Below are 20893 nucleotides of genomic sequence, written 5' to 3' on the forward strand. Positions count from 1 at the left end.
TTCAGCTCAAAGATTACTTAAGATGTATTTATATGATGTATTCAAAATTATATCGTCTTTACAGAAATATCGATAGTGACGATGTGTGAATAGGCCTAGTTTAGCGTTTTATTTTCTTGAAAATTCTATGTATACTCAAGAAATATTACGTGAAACGCTGGACACCTTTAGTAACACTAGTAAGACATCCATAATATTTTGTTCAATTCGAGGACATCTCGATTGACATACAGAATATTCTTCGGGGAACATGTTTTCCGTAAAAGCTATTTTCAGTATTTTTTAAAAGAATTTTTAAAGGACATTTTAAGGAAAGATTTTTTAAGGACATCGAATTAAATTCCTAGTTGTACGTTCAACACTTATGCCCTTTAAAATAAAGCAGACATAGATGATCAATGGAAATGGAATGTTATCAAAGATTTGGTGGGATGAGAATATATTAGAAAACAGAACAACTTCGATAAAATTCACGAACACCATGTTGTTCACCACGAATTCATATGACCGGCAATCGAACATGTGACCCATTGCACCAGAGGATACAACTAAACCAGTATGCCACCAAAAAATCAACAGATATACCGCGAGAAAAAACGGTTATCAAAATCTTATTACAGAACGAAACAGGTATGTACTTTCAAGAAGAAAAAACTATAGTCACCGTTTTTCCATGTCCTGGATATTGTAGATTCCAATCTTGTTGACGAGTTAGTGCGAAAAATAAATGTTTATGGAAGTGGTGCAATAACATTGTTGATTAAGACTTCTACTGAAGCAAAATAGTGTTTTAGTTTAAAATTAAGTTTGCAGAAAACATGAATGAATTAGAAAAAAAAAGATAGCAAAATCAACATTGAAAAACAGAAATAAAGAACGAGAAAGGGTGTCGTGGATAAATTATAGCTAGACAAAACAACACACAAGTTACGTGAAATAAAAATCATAGCGTGTTTAACTTATTACAAGCACGTATTATCGTCAAAAATTGGAGAGAGAAAAGCACACCGCTTTTTTCTCCATGAATTTCTGTTATGATTAGTGGTCTGTTGGGGCATAGGTAATCCTTCAAAACCCTGCGTTTTAACTCGAAAAAAAAATGTTAAAATTGCTGTTGTACTGCAGATGAAATAGAAACAAAAAAATCAATGATTTATTGTTGCAAAAAGGATTTGTAATGTTGTTCTTTTCATTTATTACTATTATTAATTTGTTGGTTTAAGTATAAAAATAAACAGAGCATAAATTCATTATGAAAATGAATGATTACATCTACGTGTTGACAAGCTAATGTGATATATGCTTAAATAATTTATTAGTGTTCGTGTTCATAAGAGTGGAACATTTTTTTATATCGATCGTAGGGACTGTAATACAAATTAATTTCGGAGTCTAATTGGATTTTTAAATATTCATGAAATTATATTTATTTAGCTTGGTTTTTGTGGACGTTATAGATGAAAGTGTTAACCATTGACACAGCATTCTCGAAATACCAATCATCATCAACATAAGAGCACATGTTCGCAGAGAGCACTATTTCCTTACACAGCTCGCCATGGTGAGAGCACCAATTACGAAGTAAAGAAACATCGCTGTATGACAGTGTTGTCATACTCAACTTAATTGTACCGAACACATTATGTACACGTTGATGCTAGTGGTCTACTAATCCACGCTTAATTGCATGCATGGAGATCATGCCCGCGAACGTTCGGTCTATTTGATAGACGGGTTCCGCCAAACAAGACACCCCGCCCATGGTTGCTCGTGCTTTGGACTTAAGTCCTCGTGCACAAGTGCACCGTCAAGATTTGTCCCTTAATCTTGACACCTAAGTGTGTAACCCTCATTCACTGAGGGAGTGGGATACGCCCACTGCGCGGCCAGACCGAAGTCCTGAGTGCCTACCAGTTGACCTACTGGTGGAGGCGGTCCTGCTAGCGAGTCAGGCCCTACCATACTCTGCAAGCATGGTGCCCGAGCGTTATAAGGCGAGCTCACCTCCCGTACATGTTCACCGTTACCCAAGTTCCTGGGATCAGTTCCCATGTGCTACCGAATCCCACGGTATGACCACAACCCGGCTGAGTCCAACCCAATCCAGGAACACCAGGCAATGCCCGAGGGGCTTGAGTTCCGGCTCTGCCTACCTCTATCGTTCAATTGGCAACCGCCGTGTGTAGAGGTACCACACACACGTCGAGATGCTGTACATCTCATCCCGGATCCAATGGTACATGTAAGTCACCATTTGAGTTTGGAACCGGCCAATATCCTGCAGGGTTACCTCCCTTCCGCGGAATTAGTACCGTTGCCCAGACATCTGGGATTGGACCTTTCCCGTTTCCGTTTGGTCCTCCTGCAGGCAGGAATCCGACTCTCCCCTCCCGGTAGGATCGTCCAAGCAATACGGGACTACCTCTCTTTTACGTGTTGAGGTACCACGTACACGCTGAGATACTCAGTATCTCTTCCCAGACCCAACAGCACGTGTAGGTCGCCGTTTGGGAGAAGGGCCGTGGCCGCTGCTCTCCTCCGGTAGATTATGTACAGTACACATGGCGTTTTCTTTATGCAAATTGGATTTGCAAAATGTAAAAATCTCTCCGATTTTTAAAGAGGAAAAAGTGTAGTACGCTGTTAGTTTGAGCTAGTGTATTTAGGACTGATAGTATGTTAAGTGGTACAAAAATGTCAGTTTCCAAAGTAATAATAAAATACAATACTCTTGCGAAGAGAGATTGTGAAAGTAAACCAAGCATAGCTGAGAAGGATCGCCAACATTGACTAGAATTGTCATAAAGAACCGTAAAGGTAGTGCGGCAGAAATAATAGGAAACTCGATCAGTATTTGAAATGACTTAATCTGCAAACAGTGTCCGATGAGAATTGCATAATCTCAACATCCGCGGTAATCACCTTCGCGAGAAATATGGTACCAGGAATATAAAACATACGCCATTGACGATTGGAAGAGAGGTATAATCCAATGAAAATTTTTTTGACTTCTTTATGTATGGAGAACATCCAAAGATTGCTTCAGATTGCCCGTTCAAATGTCTCTTGAGTCTTCACTTCTCTTACAGTGACCACATAACTACATTAGCTAATCCATCTATTAAGTTTAAGGGTAATCGTTGCACATAACTATTTCAATTTAGTTTCTTCTTATGTACTCGCAAAAGAAATAGGCCAGCTGCCGGGATGTCCTCATTTTTCCTTCGCTGACTGCGATCATGAGAGTCCTAGACTCAAAATACATCACTAGAAAATCCATTGTTGACTATTTAGAACAGTGATGACCATTATAGAACGTATTGCGAGCCAGGAAAAAATAAATATCATACTTCGTGTTCCAACACCCCTCACTGACACAACGATTTGCTGAACGATATATATATGCTCTATTCTGGGATTATACTTCTTGTGCCATATGTCTAGGCCAATTAGGGCTGGAGTTAAAAAGATTTCAAAGTATTTCTATGAAATTTGAAATCTTAAAACATCAATCTTAATACCAATGGCCTCACTTACTGAATGAACTTGATAACCAAGGGCACCCATCAGGGGGTTAAGGTGGGGCACTCGCTCCCCTAGAGGAAATTGTAATTCAGAATATCGAAAATCCAATAGAATTTTTACATTAGTTACAGCAAAATTTAAAACTATTTTTGAAACGTCGCTTAAACTTGCCCCCTCCCCTTCGAAACCACAACATGGGCGCCCTTGTTGATAACAAAAAGGTTAAAGAATATTTTTGCAGCTACTTGTATATATGATAGCAAGTTATTATCTTTCAATTCCCTATGGACTTTAAAAAGGAACAAATTATGTAGTTTTCCGTTTTACGAGGCCGGATAAAGTATACTCATCGATAAGAGACAGCTCCCCGGAACGAGATCCAGATCCGCAGGCCACCGTTTGGTCGTCATTTGTACAAAAGAATGTTTACCTTGAATATCTCTAATAAAGAGTAACACTGGATATTGTCGATACATATCACCATTGTAATCATATTAAAAATTTTATAATAAGTGAAGAGAAAATTGTGTTTCCTTTGAGATAGTTTAACCTTTTAACTGGCACAGTTTTCTGGATATGTGTATACCTACTCTCAGGTGGCAGACGTAGTTCTACGTCGTAGCCACAAGATCCGTATAACTATGGAACAATGATGTATGTTTCACACAAACAACAATAGCACATAACAATAAACAAAAAATACGTTACAAAGACTCCGATTCCGATTTAAATGTAAGAAGAAAAGTTTTCAAGAGAGATCTTCTTCATTGCAACTGAACACTAGTGACTTTTTAGTCAAGACATAGTACAGTACTACGTTGTAGCCATTTCCACTGCACATATGCCTTGACGTAGTACTACATCATAACAAGTTAAAGAGTTAAACAACTTGTTATTGTCTAGAGATATTCAAGACGTTCTTAAGATTATTTTTACCTTTAAAGAAGAAAAATATTACGTTTCACACAGTACTCTCTTCAATTTAAGTTTCTATTATCCCTCATTGGATTCGTGTGCATATTCTGAATTAACGTATGGCGTATTTACGGTGATAAGAAAGACCATTTCATTGTTCTTAAGCTTATGAAATCAAATTAATAGCGGCCGGCTGCATGAAGTGCAGGAAGGAACACGGATAGATGGCGCAAAGAGAGGGATAATGGGAATTGTGCACCGCTGCTAGAGTCATCTACCGTTCTCCATCAGAAACACAATTAACTCTCTATTACCTTGACACAGGCTTTCTGGATCCTTTGGGGGTGCTTCGTTTTCCTTGGGAAAAGCATAAGAAGGACCAGGACGGAATCACATTAAACAGAAACGAGCTACGGAGGTATTCTTAAGCCACGTCTTTATTTGGGTGCAAGATGCAGCTGCTATTTAAAATATTAAAATTTTCAAACATTCTGTTATGAGATCTGCAAAAATATATTCAATACCTTAATAAAAAGTGACAATTCTTCGCTACTTTTCAAAATCTAATTGAAACATATTAAGTAAGAACAGTTTATTGGTAGTAAATTATATAATGAAATGTAAAACAATATCAAGTTACGTAAACAGATTTTATTTCCTCTAAGAGACAACACAAAATTTTTGCCAATTTTCTCCACGAAAATTAGAATAATAACATTTTGAGTGCTGCAAAAAGTCAATCACTTTGTAAACGTCAATATACAACTTGACATAGGAGATAAATAAATAAAATAACAATAGTAGGTATAATAATTAATAATGCAATTATCAAATGAGTAGATTAAAACTCTTGTCAGTATGTTAAAATAACACATTTATTATATGTAATGCACATTTATCTTGAAATCAATGTTCAAATGAAAATAGTCTATTTTCTAAAATTCAGTTTTCTAAACAAAACACAATTGAAGTTTCGGTTAAAAACAATAGCCAAACTTATAAAGTTCCACGCCCTTGTTGTCATATTGATTGAATGCTCTAGAGATAAATAAGTTAAACACTAATATTAAAGATTTGCATATAGTTTTTTTGTTTGTTTGTTTGTTTGTTATACAGTTAATATATTCATTCTGTAAGTTTTTTCCCACCAGGTATGTTTAAATTAACAGATTTTGTAACTCTTGTTAGTATATCACATTTAGAATGGACATTTCCTTTCTGAACAAACGTTTTAAATGAACGATTCCATTGCGTAGAATTAGTCTTCAGTATAACATACTGTATATTAAAAATCTCAGAGTATGATTTCTTGGTTACTGAGATATGTAAAGCCTAAACAATGCAAAAATGCACTGCTTACATCACAGAAAGAAAACAGCAGGTTATTCGCGTAATGTCATGTGTCGGGTCTCCTTTAGACAGTTGTATAAGCATCCTCAAATAATGTTTTTATATGGCATTTCTTATAAATTATTCATTGCAGCTTTGGAAAATTCAAGATTGCTAATAAACCTCCAACTGATCACAGCAGTATATGTATATTTCAATAATATATAACACCCTATGAGTATTTGTGTTGCAGTATTAAGCTGTTAAAATTGGATATTTCTCTCATAATGTGTCTGAGGAAGGCTATGTTACATAGCCGGAACTGTAACACAAATATATAATCTTAAAATACATATACTGCTTCGGTCAGTTGGAGTTTTATTGACATTTCTTACTGTAAATTACGAATACATTTAGTGAAATTGTAAACGAAGAGTAATAAAACAAGTAACATACTGTACATAATAATAGTGCATTAATAAGACCTATTCTGTTAGTTTAAAATCGCTAGAAATCTTTTGTAATGTTCTATCATTACAAAACTACTACATCAATTCATATTTGGAATAATGCAGATTGAGAATATCCAACTCAGTATATATTAGGCCTACAGCTACAAAGATACATTTTCTTTATTCTTATTTTCGATACTCGGCTTCAAGCTCTATTCAAACTTCATGTTCTATTATCGCCCTCCTATTTTCCCGACTTTTTACCGTAAATATTAAACACACGCCAGTATATTATAATTACAAGTGTAGTTAATATTCCTACTAGTGAAATACGACTACCAATAAAGTATTTCTTGCACACAAACAATATGACATTGTATATACTAAATAATTTTTGTAAAAATTTGTATGTTTTTTAACCATGCCACTGTTATATGTAGCTTTGAATGAGGGAATGGGAAGCTGAACTCCAAATAAACGATTTACGCTTATGAGATTCGATTTTCGGTTGGAGTTCATGTGGTTTGGATGCCACTTTAAGCTATAGGTGCTATAGTATTGCTGCTAGAAAGGAACAGTAAATTCCAAACCATCAGATCTCCTCGCCAAGTTGAAGGATTTAAAATTGAAGATATTGTGCTGAAATGTTTACAAATCAGAGTTTCATTCCCTTAAATTTCGATATTTTAAAATATTTATTTATTTATTTGACAAATTAAAAACGAAAAATGAAATGAAATCTTGGAGTTTTACGTCCCATGGTTATGCTGGTTAGGCTAAAAGAGATAGTATATTTGACGAATTGAATATAGCCTAAGAGGCAGGTTTATAGTACACATGATGTTTCTTGTCACCTTGTTGTGCAACGGGCTTCTTAGAACCATGTTACCATGGTTAAGGCTAATTTTACGCAATTGAATTGTTTAACTAAAAGTTTTGTTCTGAAAGGAAATCTATCTTCTACATGTGAAATACTAAACAGAGTTACGAAAGCTTATAATTTAAATTGGCTTTGTAGGGAAAAAACTCACATAGTGAATGTATTAACTCTATGACAGAGAACTACCTGAAAATCTTTGATATGTTTATTTAACTCTGGTATATTTAATCAATATGATATCAAGGACGTGGAACTCTTTTAGTTTGGCCAACTAACTGACTCTATGGCCTATGGAATCCGGAGGTTCAATGCTGCGTTCACGAAAGCTCTCCATAGACTTCTATCCTTAGCCAACTGGTTCCAATTTCTACTCTGTATTCCTATCTCTGCGAGATCCATCTTAATATTGTCCTCCCATCTGCGCCTAGGTCTTCCTAATGGTCGTTTTCCGATTGTTCTTCCAGTCAAGCATTATAAGTTTGGCTATCGCTTTTAAATGGAACTTTAATTGTATTTTGTTTTGAAAAGTGTAGAAAATTAACAATTTTCATTTGAATATTGAACATAACTTTGCATTTAATAAATGCATATATTTTAACATTTTGACAATGATTTAACCTACTTATTTTAGAATTGTCTTATAAATTATTTACTGTTATTATTTTATTTATTTATCTGGTGTGCCAGGTTTTATATTGGTGGTTACAAAGTGATGGGCTGTTTGCAGCACTCAAAATAAACTATTATTATTATCTCCTTTTTGTGAAGAAAATTGGCAAAATTTTCCGTTGAAAAAGATCTTGACAACCCAAAAATAAAGTTTGTTTCATATCTAGAAAAATTACAATTTCCAATTTTCACTGTAAGTAAACTACAATTAATTTTGAAGGTAGCAAAATGATCTCTCCAAGAATTTCATCTATTCTTCACACTTAAATTGTTCCTTGTCCGTATGAATAAAAATAACTGTTTTCTTCAGATATTGACGTGTAAATCCGTTGAAAACTCTAATTTGATTATTTTCCCGAATACAAGACCATTCATATTGTCTCTCGGAAGTAAAGGACATCTTTTCATCCCCCGCATCAAACACACATATCCTTCGGGTTCCTTCAGAAAGTAATAATTTATGCCGTATGTTTGGGTTGTTATTAAGCATAACTTTAACAAACAGCTGTATTTATGAAACATGAATAAGGTTTTTCACACAGTACTCGAAATACTTTTTTTCAGTTTTCACAAGACAAATGATTTGTGAAACGTTATATATATTATATATATAACGTTATATATATTAAATGTTATAATTTCTACGTTGAAGTTGGTAGTGCAGTAAGCGTTGAAACTGTATGAACTGCATCGAAATATGAGCATGTTTAGCTTCTTTCTCAGTATTCGATTTTTCACAGAAACAATGGTGAGGCGAGGTTGATATAATTAAGGGCCTACTATTTGGCATATTTAAGGCCCAGGTATATTTAGTAATTCAGTTAATAATGTGAGGAGAGCTTTTATGTAATTAGAGTTATTGAAGTTATTGATAACGAAGACTTTATTCCTATATAAAAGATACAAGTGGTTATTATTCGTAACGTTATTCTTGAGCCTAAGCCGACTATGTACTGTTGAATATGTCTGCAACTTGTTCCATCTGCTTAATAGTTGGGTGTGACTACAAGATTGAATTAATATTTGGCAGAAATTAATTGCCAAAATTACTTTATATCTATTATAACTTGATCAGAATGCAATATATCGATATGGAGGTTAACAACTTTGAATCCAAGAAGAATTCCAAACAAGAGATCGAGTAATAGCTCTATTGAAAGGAGAAATCAAACTTTTAAGAGCTAATAGAGACTGGAAACAAAATAATGAAGAAAAACGCCCAGTTAGATTGTAGAAAAGTTTTGAGCCAAACAGTTTGAGAAAGATGTTTCTTGTTTGTATACTTCTTGGCAATAGAATAGGTGACTTTGGCTCATTAAATGAATGTAATTTGCGGGGCGTTTGAAGTTTAAACTTGCCTGCAGAGTCTTCAATTTCCAGCTTATGCAGGCAGCAGCAAGATAGGTAAATGCACATTAGTGTAACATTTATTTCTGAAAACGGGCTCTACAGAAAATTGAATAAGTGATCTTATTGCGTTTGATCACTTTGTATCTTTAATTTGTTAAGCAGCGACCTATATATCTTCTTCTTAGACCTCATGCTATGCTTCTGTATTTTAATATTTAAGAATTATTGTAGGCTAACTTTAGTTAGCAAAAAAGTAACGTAGTACCCTTTTAATGAACGTTGATAGCACTTTCACTGTTTACATTGTCCCTTCGGGCAGTATTCATATATAGGCTGCAATTAAGAAGACGCTGTCCTGCAATATTGTCACCATCCAGACAGAGTATGTATCTTTGTAAAGTACACAAAATGTGCTCTTAACTTCAAAATTCTCTATTCTCCTTTTAGCAGTTCTTCCTTTTCCCTTGTATAGTGTTCAATACCGATGAGCTTATCTCTGATTTTTGCTTGTCCTCTTGCGAAGATTCTACTTCATATACTGCGGCAGTGTTATTGCGTAAAATTAGTTCTAACTTCACCTTATGTTCAAATTCAAAGTACCCGAGAAACCACCAAACCGTATAGACCTAGACCCTCATAGCTATCTAAAATTACACTACATTAATGAATGCGATACAGACAATACAACTTCACGGATATTACTTAAGCTTTAGTTTCCACTAGAAACTACCTTTATTCTCGTACGCAAAATACAATTATGTGCACCACAAATTTAGCAAGTTACCCAGGCATATTAAAGCTTTCGTGAAACCTATTTACGCATTAACTCTTGAAGCAATCATAATTTAACCGTCAATCAACCAATTGGTTGCGTTACCTTAATTCATCTATCTACACATTAATTTAACACTCATATCCCAGAACACAAACACATGCGATATTTAATTCTCTACAGTAATCGGTTGCACTAAGGATAGTCTAACTCAAGAATGTGGTTTAGGTAGATGGTACAGCTTGATGATTTAAAAGGTTTTAGACTTGAATGTTAATTGCCACCGACACAAAAAGGTGGACAGGAGCTGACTTCAATCATGTAATCTGTAAACTGATCCGTTCTTAATGGGACGAGCCCAACTTCAGTCTCTAATATTTAGTCATTTGGCAAAGTTATCAATAGCTTTGGTAAAAGGTATTCTGTGCAACTTTAAGGAAATCGTATGTGCATTGAGTAAACCTATAAATGAGTTAATGTAGTCTATACCAGTGATTCTCAACCGATGTGTCGCGACACACTGGTGTGTCACGCAGTCCTGTAAGGTGTTTCGCGAAATTTTACAATTTAAAAATCATGAAGAAACTAATAATAATTAATTAAAATAGAGACAGACTGTACCGGTCAACATTCCAGCTACAGGAATAATGCTCAGTACTACCTAGAGTCATTATGAAAACTAATAGGTTTCACTAATATAATATATTATTATTATTATTATTATTATTATTATTATTATTATTATTATTATTATTATTATTATTATTATTATTATTATTATTATTATTATTATTATTATTATTATTATTTAGAATAAAAATATCAATGAAGTGTGTCGCCATGCCGTGGACATTCAGTAAAATATGTCGTCAGTCCAAAAAGTTGAGAACCACTGGTGTATACCAACATTAATATACTCAACTTCGCTTACACAATACAAAAACACCAAAAAATAATATATTTGAGATCGATATTTTTTTATTTCCTTAATTTCGGATATTTTATAAAAATGTGACATTTGCACACATAACAGAAATTTCATTCGTAACAAATGTTTACAATCCGTTTGATACGACTTGTCCTTTGTGACAATTATTTTCCACTATTTTTTTCTTCTTGCACGCGATCATAACAATCAGGCAAGAAGAGCTGTTTCTATGACAACAGCACATTCAGCCAATTATAGTGAGTCATTTCTCTCGTGCTGCAACGATAAAACTTCAACCTTTTCCGCACGTTGCCAATTTCAATACAAAGAAATGCATATTGTTTTAGTCGAATGTCAACTTGAGTAGTGGACCTGCTAATAATTGAAAGCAATCTTTTTAGTTCTCTTTTGTGTCATTTAATTTTACAAACTAAGATTTACTTGCAGTCAAGGAAGTAAGCAGGGGGTTGGTCCTGGGGTCCAGAACCCCCTTCCGAAATTTCGACTTTTGTGTAAATTTAGCCTAATTTTAGGGGCAATTTCAGGAATTTTAGTATAATCCCCTCAGGAATTTTGAACCCTCCTGCAAATAAGTTCCTGCGTACGCTACTGCTTGCAGTGAATAATTTCGTCTTTCAATATCCAACGCAAAAGCTGGCAACACAGCATTGAGCATCACGTGCTCGCAGCGAGCTGTCAGAACGAACAAGTAGTAGACCTCCTATCAATTACAGTATAGACTTTCATGTTAAGGACAAATTGGCAAATATTACTGTTCTACTTTATCTGGTTATGGAAAATTTATTCCCGGACACTTATTGAACTCTTCTTAATGACATATTTCTATATCTTTTTTTTAGAAATATATAAATTGTAACGAAACAACAAACATTAAACGTAAGATAGGAACTATAAAAATTTTGACAAGAGCTTGACAATAACAAAATTTTTACATTGTTCTCTTTTATTTACTGTAATCACCCAAGTTTCTACCGTACATTTCCAGAAGTTGAATTTCTAAGTATTTATGAACACACAAGACAAGAATGGCTTTTTTGAAACGTATATTGCAACATATGCCTTACGGGAAATCTTGAAGATGAATTCCGAAAATAAAGAGCACTCTAAAAATAATATCAACGACAATAAAAACAGACGAACAGGCTGTAAGAGTCAATAACTTGATAAGTTAGTGTCGTTCCACCATTTTTGTTTGCATTTATTTCTGTCAGCTTCTATCAGAACAGGACATAATAAGTGCTATATAAAGAATGAAAAAAGGGTTCATATGATAATATAGGTACCACTATACAATAACAGTGTTCTCTACATAAATAAAGAACACTTTTTGTGGTCCAAAAGATATGTAACTAAAAAAAAAGAAAAATGTAAGGAAGAAATGCTATCATAATTTTGTATTTTACAGTTGCGCTTCTATAGTATTTTGTTTTGCACAAAGATTTTCCCGCGAGAATGACGCTTCTTTTTTTAACTACCTGCGCGCCATCTATGAGCTAGTTATTGTCCTATTACAAGAATCAATACGCGAGAACTGGGATTGGAGCTTCTTTCAACACCTGCGAAGTTTTCCTCTCTTTTCTATTTTATACTCTTCTCATCCTCATTGCTTATAAAGGAAAGTACTAAAACTTCTTTTACATTCAAATTTTATTGAGGAGGGAGATCTCTGCTGTCTCTTACGAGATCGTACTTCCGTTTTTTTCTTTCTTTTTGATTTTGCTTCTTTTTCTCTTGAGGAGAACGAGGAAGACGTAAAGATCTCAATGTCGTGCTTGGGTTGGCTAGCAATGGACGCCAAACTTGATGGCTACGTCTATCTTTCAAAAGATGGCCATTCGTAAGAATATGTAAGAGACGACGAGAACTTTGTAGACCATCTGATTGCATTTATTGGTAAAAATAATGGGTAGAATAGAAGCCATGTATTATGGCTTCATTTAAATCCCCATCGCTCAAGAGTGTCAGGTTGCGTATGAAACAAGGAAAACAAGAATATATCGGTGCCTAGTCACAAATTATAACATTTACACCTTTGTTTTCCATGTATAGTACTATTAGACCAAATTATAACCTTTTAATTCTACAACCGAGATTCTGGAAATATAAGACGTTAGAAATCAAAAGAACTTTTTACAGCTGAACCAAATTATATGCGTCAGTAGAAAAGCTTATGCGTAGTTTCCGAGAAAATGGAAGAAAATCTAAAACCTGATGATGAAAAGAAACTATGGCACTTGCTGAAGTAAGCCGATACCGAAATGACGCTAGCACGACGATGATACACTGTACGTTTAACAAAATACAGCCTAAGAGAATGAATAACTGTACTTTCATGTTTACCTGAAATCTTTTTCAGATTTAAGATTTATACTAGTGATCATCAAATCATCGATTGCGAGCCAATAGTAGCTCACAGGAACATTTTCGGTAGATCGCGTTAACGCTCTGATTGGCTAACTTTGATTCCTCCCACTGAGCTAAAGCTAACGACAGGGGGCGCTGACGACGACTCCTTGTTTCTCCCACGCAATTGTCATTGTCAGTCTCATCGCACAGTTGATTGTATAAGCGTGAAGTTGTGCACGTTATGTTTCTTTCATGTGTATATTAGACATTTACTAACTTGGATAGTTTAATTTCGTATTTATTACAAATGTTAGTTTATAGGCAATAAACAAATGTAAGACTTTTTTTTACATGCTAGTTCGTTTGGTTGGCAGTTCACGGTAGGATTTAAAACGATATGCTAGCTCAGAAGCTTAAATTTGGCGATCATTGATGTATACGAATCGATAGATCACAACAGGCTGAGGTAAATAAAAATGCTTATGGATAAAAAAGCATGTGTAGTTTACAAAATAAATAAATAAATAAGTAAGTAAAAGAACTATACCACCGAAAGTACGTCGTACGTTGCTAATTATATTGACAATACTTTTTTACTATTTTCCTTATTTATGAATGTAATGTTTATGTAGCAAATTACACTATTATCTAACAAATTGTACCTATTGATGTTTGTGTTTATCTAACGGCGATACATACACACTTTTTTACGTTTGTATTACTTTGTAATAGTCTTTTTTTATTTACCCAAACGTTTTCATGTGTTTCTTTAGACTAATACACGTTTTTCTACATGTCATTTCTATACAAAATAATTTCAGTTTATTTATCGTCATATTCGTTTTTGTTTCTTTTAAGTACTAAATGGAATTCATTTTCTTTCTTTTCAGAGCCAATTACAACAATTGTCGGTGGTCCCGATATGTATATCAATAAAGGAAGTACCATCAATTTGACTTGTATTGTTAAAAACAGTCCTGAACCACCAAGTACGATGCAATGGACTCACAATGGAGAGGTAGGTATTCAAAGAGAAATAAATAGATAAATGTATCCTACTATTATGCTATATATATTTAAAGCGAAGGGTGAGGGATGATCACGAAGTAAGAAAGACCCTTTTAGCCTTGTGCGTGAAAATCGTCATCGCACTGCAGCTTGAGCATGCAAAACCGTATTTTGTTGTTTCGATACTATTTTTGTTTCGTATTAATAGAATGAGTAATAAAATGAATTCTGTCCTCGCGATACCCTGGAGTGTCACTAAGTAGCATCATGGTTGTCGCGAACATTTTTTTTTTTTTTTTTTTGTTATAAATTCAGAATTTTAAGTGAATGAATAACTTGTAATAAAGCAATACTAAATATCTTAATTTTGTTCAACGCATTAACTGCGTGATCGGGATGTTGATTTCAACAATTTTGAGCAAGTAACATTCAATGATAGTACTATATGTCTATGTTCTTAATGCTGTAAAATCATGAAACTTTCTAATGATGAATACCTAAATTGGGTCTCATGTCATATACAAGGATGTTCTATACCGGAGTATTTGATGTTTGGAGAAAAAACAGTGAATAGATGTCGTGTATAACTGTGCCTACTGATAGGGTGTAGCTAAAAGGAAAAGGTTGGAAAGCATTGCATTGGTGTGACGCGCAGTGCTGTTAAAAAAAAAAAGTATTACTTAAAGAAAATAATTCATTTTTACTCTCTTTGTTAACGTTTTCTATGTAATGTTACCGAAAGAAGGAAGATGGGGCAACCTATAAAGGATAACAGAAAATACTTACAAACTAATTAATTAATTAGATGCTTACTCAGATATAAATGTCATCTGAGTATACAGATGTAGATAAATACTGTATACACATGCTAGACAGCAAGTGGACTCTGTGCAGTTACGGAGAAGTTACAGTTGAGAATAATGACCCAATCCATATCTGTCGATGTGATAAAAAGGAGCACTTTTCAATTTTACATTTGTTTTTCTTTATCATTTTCTGAGTTTGTTTAACACATGAGACAGATGTTGTAGCATTGGTAAAGTATATGTAGGTTTTATTATTTTGAATCAAAGTTTATCACTACCACAATAAACCCCATCTTGGCCTGCTCAAGGGGATAAGACAGAGAGGAATATTATTTTCAAGGCTTCTGTATTTTTAAGGATTATGTTCTTCCTATGTTAGTCTCCTTAACATTTGAGCACTTATAGCCTAAGAGTCGAATAATTAACAATAATTAGTTTGCAATATTTAAGAAAAAGTAATTCCTTTTAATTATTAAACCTCAAGTACTCCATCTTACCCCATTCTTACACATAAAAGAATGAATAGGATGAAAATTTTGCGAACGTAATAACCACAAATATTTTACCTTCATGGTAGTATTCCAATGCAGATGAAATTTTGCTAGGAAATCCATCCTATATGGCATATTCACCTATTCGCTTTGTCGCCACAGCTAGTCGAATAGTCGAACTTCCGCATTTACGGCCTAATGAAATTGGTTAAGATGAACATGTGCTGAGATTCTCGTTCAATTATTTAAATTAGAAGCAAATGGTGATTATCGACTTGATATCGTAGACCAGCGACTGAGTAACGCATTTCATAAGTTTTTGACTATATTTTTTCCTCACATGTGTTTAATTTCAGGAATGTTTCATTAACTTTACTTTGAGCTATCCTTTTAAATACATGATATGTTCAAGGGGGTACTGAGCATAAGGATTAATATATGATAAAACTTTTCCTCGGTTTCAATATTTTTCTTTTCTAAATTATTCAAATGTAAATAAAACTAAGCATCATATAAGTATCAGCACATCTAGTTATCTCATATTTTTACCAACAAACGTCGTAACTGTTGATGTATCTTCAATTACAACTCATGAGTTCTATCCAAGAAACTTTTGGCGTATAGGGAATCCTGGAATAAATATTGTAAATACAAAATGTACTATCAAAGTTGAATAAACAATAATAACTTTTGTACTATGAAGCAAAACAAGCCACAAAGGAGAGACTAATTGTAATGCGCTTTTAAATTTCAATAACTTACAATAAAGGTGAAAAAATTAAGAATATCACCTAATCTTGACTCTTAGGATTGTACAGTTTATAAATATTTGATTTCGAGAAAACATACGTCACTTTAAAACTAAACATTATCACAAGTGAAGCAGAAGAGGAAACCTAGTGAATCCGTCACATGTGTTTTGGGGAAGAATTTCATTATTTAGCTCATATAAGCTAAGTCGATAAGATTAGTAGTGATGAGTTTTTCTATTGTGATAAAAATCGTTCATAATCCATTAGCAATCTTTATTATCAATTTGTTTATACAATATGAAACCTTTTGTGGCCAAAATTAAGAAGACATTTATTGTGGTTTAAAAATAACATTATAAAATCACATTTGTGTTAGGTTTTGTTCGGTGACTTCTGACATTTTTCTGGTAATGCCATAATCCCGTAGCCATAATTTTTATGGTTTCTGTTCATGAAAATGTGGAAAGTGATTTTTACAGGTCTCTTTTGAAACTAACTTAATTCCATTCAGGGAGTTCTACACATAGACCTAAACAAATGATAGTCTGACGGTGCCACGTCCGCGGATGGAATAAAGTCTCCCATCCTTGTCCTCCAAGTTTCTGACGAGTCTTTAACGATGTATTCGGTCTGACGTTGTCAGCGTGTTATATAACATCCTTTGTGGTTACCAGTTTCGGCTGTTTCTTCTGAATTGCTATTTAGAAATATACTGGCTCTAATTGACGACAGTACTGTATCGAATCTATCGATCTTCGAGAGGTTCGAAGTGACAATTCTCTTTCAATCCCTCGCACCAAACGCACAGATAACCATCCTGGGTGTCAGTATGGGCTTTGTCATAGACTTTGGGGCTTCTTCTAACTTCGACCACGATCTTTGTTGCAGGTTGTTCACTATTCATCACTCGTGATCAACCGAGATTCGTTTCAAAATAATCTTGATCTTGACCAAATCAATGTTTGGTTATGTTATTGTAGTTACTGCATCTGTTTTATATTCTTTGAGTTGAATACGAAATAAATAAAAATGGGGTCTTCAGAGATCTTCATACAGTGACAATATACTTATACCTTCAGGACCCAAATTTAACTGAATTCATATCACAATTCAGTACTAACTACTAATGTTTGTGACAACTTTTAAAATTTTGGAGAAACTAAAACTACAATCAACGAAAGTAAAAAAAAATCCACTGATTTTTTCGATTTTATTTCTTTATACACAATGCGTCTGCAAAATTGTTGTTCAATTTCAAAGTGTGACGGCTTAACAGTTAACTGCATTTCAATGAAGGATTTTGTGTTCGAGAGGGAAACTACCTGGTTTTGTTTGGTTTACAGGAGTTTTTACTAGTATGCAGAAGCGACGCACGTTACTGAATCTCTCGTCAGCCATCACTCAACTCGCCAACTCCCGTCAGTGTTGTTCGACATGGCGAGCCAACTGCAAGACGTTCTTAATGTTCTCTTGATTCACGCGTGCAAGTCTGTAACAAACGTACAGTGTGGTTTTTATCGGAAATTCAGCACTAAAGCTCCTCAAGTCGAAAGCATTAGAAAGTTGTAAGGTTATAAGAACACCTCTCTTTCAACTGTAAACATTTCACTCAAATGCAATTAACTGTTTTCCAGCTATAAACTTTGGCATCGGATGGAGGTTTCGAAGTTACCCTCTATACCCTCAACACTATTATTGTTTACACTTTCAAAGCTACATTCTTTCTAGTTCAATAATACCTACAAATACCACTCATTAGTTTTAATGGATGAAGTATCCAAAAAAAAAAAAAAAAAGAACAAGATTACAGTCCACGGAGCTATTTTAAAAGAAAAAGAACAACAATACTGTTTATTTTATGGACACTATGAAAAGGAAAACAGAATAAAACTGCATATTATTAACAGTATCCAAAGAAAGAAAGGAGAGGCAAATTATAAGTCAAGAACACTATCGGAAGGAAAAGGAGAACAAATCTACAATTCATGGAGAGTATGAAAAAAAGAAAACGAGAACAAAATTTGCGATAATGGGCAGTATAAAATGCAGTTGATAAACAGTATCAAATGTAACAAAGAAGAGAAAAATTACAGATCAAGGACAATATCAAAAGAAAAAGGAGAATAACACTATAGTTCAGTTTACGGACAATATAATAAGGAAGACAGGAGAACAAAACTGTATATCATGGACAGTATAAAAAAAGGAAAGCATGACTGCAGCTCATAGACAGTATCAAAAGAAAGAAAGAAAGAAAGAAAGAAAAACAAAACTGTAGTCCAAGGACGGTACCATAAGGAAAAGGAAAACAATACTGCATGGCGCTACTTACTAATATGTAGTTCAAGGACAGTATGAGAAAAAAGAAAAACACGACAATTCAGGGAGACTATCAGCAGATAAAGAAGAATAATTCAATCAGAGAGGAGAGAAAACCTACCATTCAAGGAATTCTATTGGTGGAGAAAGAAGAACAAGACTACAGCTCATGAATAGTGTCAAAAGAAGAAATGAGAAAACAAAATTTCAGATCATAAACAGCATAAAAAAGGACATCACTGCAGTTCATAGACAGTATCAGAAAAAAAAGACGAGTACAAGATTGTTCATGGGCAGTATCAGAGTATACATAGTAATTCCTGTGTAAAGAAAAATAAGTTCCGTCACAGTAGTGGAGCACCAAAGCTTGGTAATTAGCATCAAGTGAAAAGATAATAATGATTATAGTGATGATCACCGATCAACACACTTAGATTCTCAACGTATATATTTAGCTTCGTTTGCATTTGTTTGACTTCGAAATAGCCACAAGCTGTATTATACAGAGCGTTCAAAAAGTCTCTGTACACCTGAGTCGTGGCAAGTCAAAGTCGCATTCAAAGTCACATGAAATAAAATTTTATGCGAAGATTTACAACACTGCTATATTATCGCCTTGCGTGAAGTTCCTTTCTTAGATTCCAGTCGGCAAAGTGACGTTGAAGTGATTGTTGCATCTAGTTAGCGGTCTCTGAAACAATGGTGTTAACTTTGGAACAACGAATATTCGTGGTTGAACATGTGTTCCGTGAACAAGGTTAGTACAAATAGATAGTCAAAGATAAGTTTGCAGATAGGTTTCCGGATACACCTCTTCCGAATCGTCACACTGTAAGGGCACTGATCGATAAATTTAGAGACATTGGAACGGTAATGGACTATGACTGAAGTGGTAGACCATCAGTGTTCGATGAAGAAAAAATGCTACATATATCGGATGCAATGCAACGTAGTCCCCATAAACCACTTTGAAAACTTGCCCAGGAAGAAGCAATAGGTGTTGACATGGCACAAAAGGCGGTTCGTAAGAAACTGCGTCTTATCCCGTATAAGGTGAGAGCGGTGCAGCAGTTACTTCCTCCCGACAGTGTAAAACGAGTGCAGTATTGTGAATGGTTTACATGGTTCGTTATTGACAAGTCTGACGATGTTTTGGATGATGTATTTTTTACTGATGAGGCCTGATTCCATTTACAAGGTTACGTCAATGCTCAGAACTCACGTTTGTGGTGTGCAGAAAATCCACATGTCATACACGAAGTTCCTCTGCATGACCAGAAGGTAAGGGTGTGGATTGCTATATCCAGAAGAAGAATAGTCGGCCCCATATTTTTTAGATAAACAATAGATTCAACTCGTTATTGTGAAATTATTCACCAGTTCATGGGGGAACTGACGGAAGACGAAATTCGTAATGCTTGGATACAACAAATATGGCGCTACAGCACATACAGCTCGCCAATCCATGAGATTACTGCAAGAGATTTTTGGAGATCGAATAATTTCAAAGGGATTGTGGCCATCTCGGTCTCCTGATTTGTCTTCTCCGCATTATTACTTCTGGGGTTATGTAAAGAAGTCTGTTTATAAAGGGAACCCCCACACGCTACAAGAACTCGAAACAGCTATTCGAGATTTTGCTCATAGCATTCCACATGAACAACTTGTGAGAGTATTTGAGAACAAGAAGAAACGTGTGTAAGCATGTTTGGAGGCTCATGGGGGACATTTCCAACATTTGCTGTGAAAATGTGTGTGTATATGCTGCGCCCTGTACATAGTGCTTTTATGCCATAAAATATAATAAATTTTGAGTAAAATAATTTTTTCGTTGCTTTGAATATGTGACAATTCAGGTGTATAGAGACTTTTTGAACGTTCCGTATATTGATATACGAGGGGCATTCAATAAGTAAAGAGACAAATTGCTATAGCTCAATAAAGATTTATTTCAATCTTTCAAAACTAAGGCTATTTTTCAATATAATCCCCCTTTACAGTTATGCATTTGTCCCATCTTTCTTGCAGCTTCCTAATTCCCTTGGCGAAGAAATCTTTCGATTTACCCCGATAAAGATTTATTTCAATCTTTCAAAACTAAGGCTATTTTTCAATATAATCCCCCTTTACAGTTATGCATTTGTCCCATCTTTCTTGCAGCTTCCTAATTCCCTTGGCGAAGAAATCTTTCGATTTACCCCGAAGCCACCTTTACACCGCTGCCTTAACTTCCTCATTGTTAGCAAATCTTTTTCCACGTAGGGCGTCTTGTGAACATGACATTGTGAACAGTTCCAACACTTACTTGAACTTCCTCAGTTATCATTTCA

General features: G+C 34.6%; 1 protein-coding gene across 2 annotated transcripts in view; it reads left to right on the plus strand.

Moving 5' to 3' along the window:
* Positions 1-20893, plus strand: part of dpr21 (defective proboscis extension response 21) — a 113599-nt gene that overhangs the window by 67570 nt on the left and 25136 nt on the right. For both annotated transcript variants that reach the window (XM_081747502.1, XM_081747508.1), the window contains exon 3: positions 14078-14205. In XM_081747502.1, coding sequence (XP_081603628.1) covers positions 14078-14205 — 128 coding nt within the window. The remainder of the gene's footprint in view (positions 1-14077; positions 14206-20893) is intronic.

This window comes from Thermobia domestica, chromosome 2 (genome assembly GCF_964235325.1).
Source record: "Thermobia domestica chromosome 2, izTheDome1.hap1.1, whole genome shotgun sequence".
NCBI classification, from domain to species: Eukaryota; Metazoa; Arthropoda; class Insecta; order Zygentoma; family Lepismatidae; genus Thermobia; species Thermobia domestica.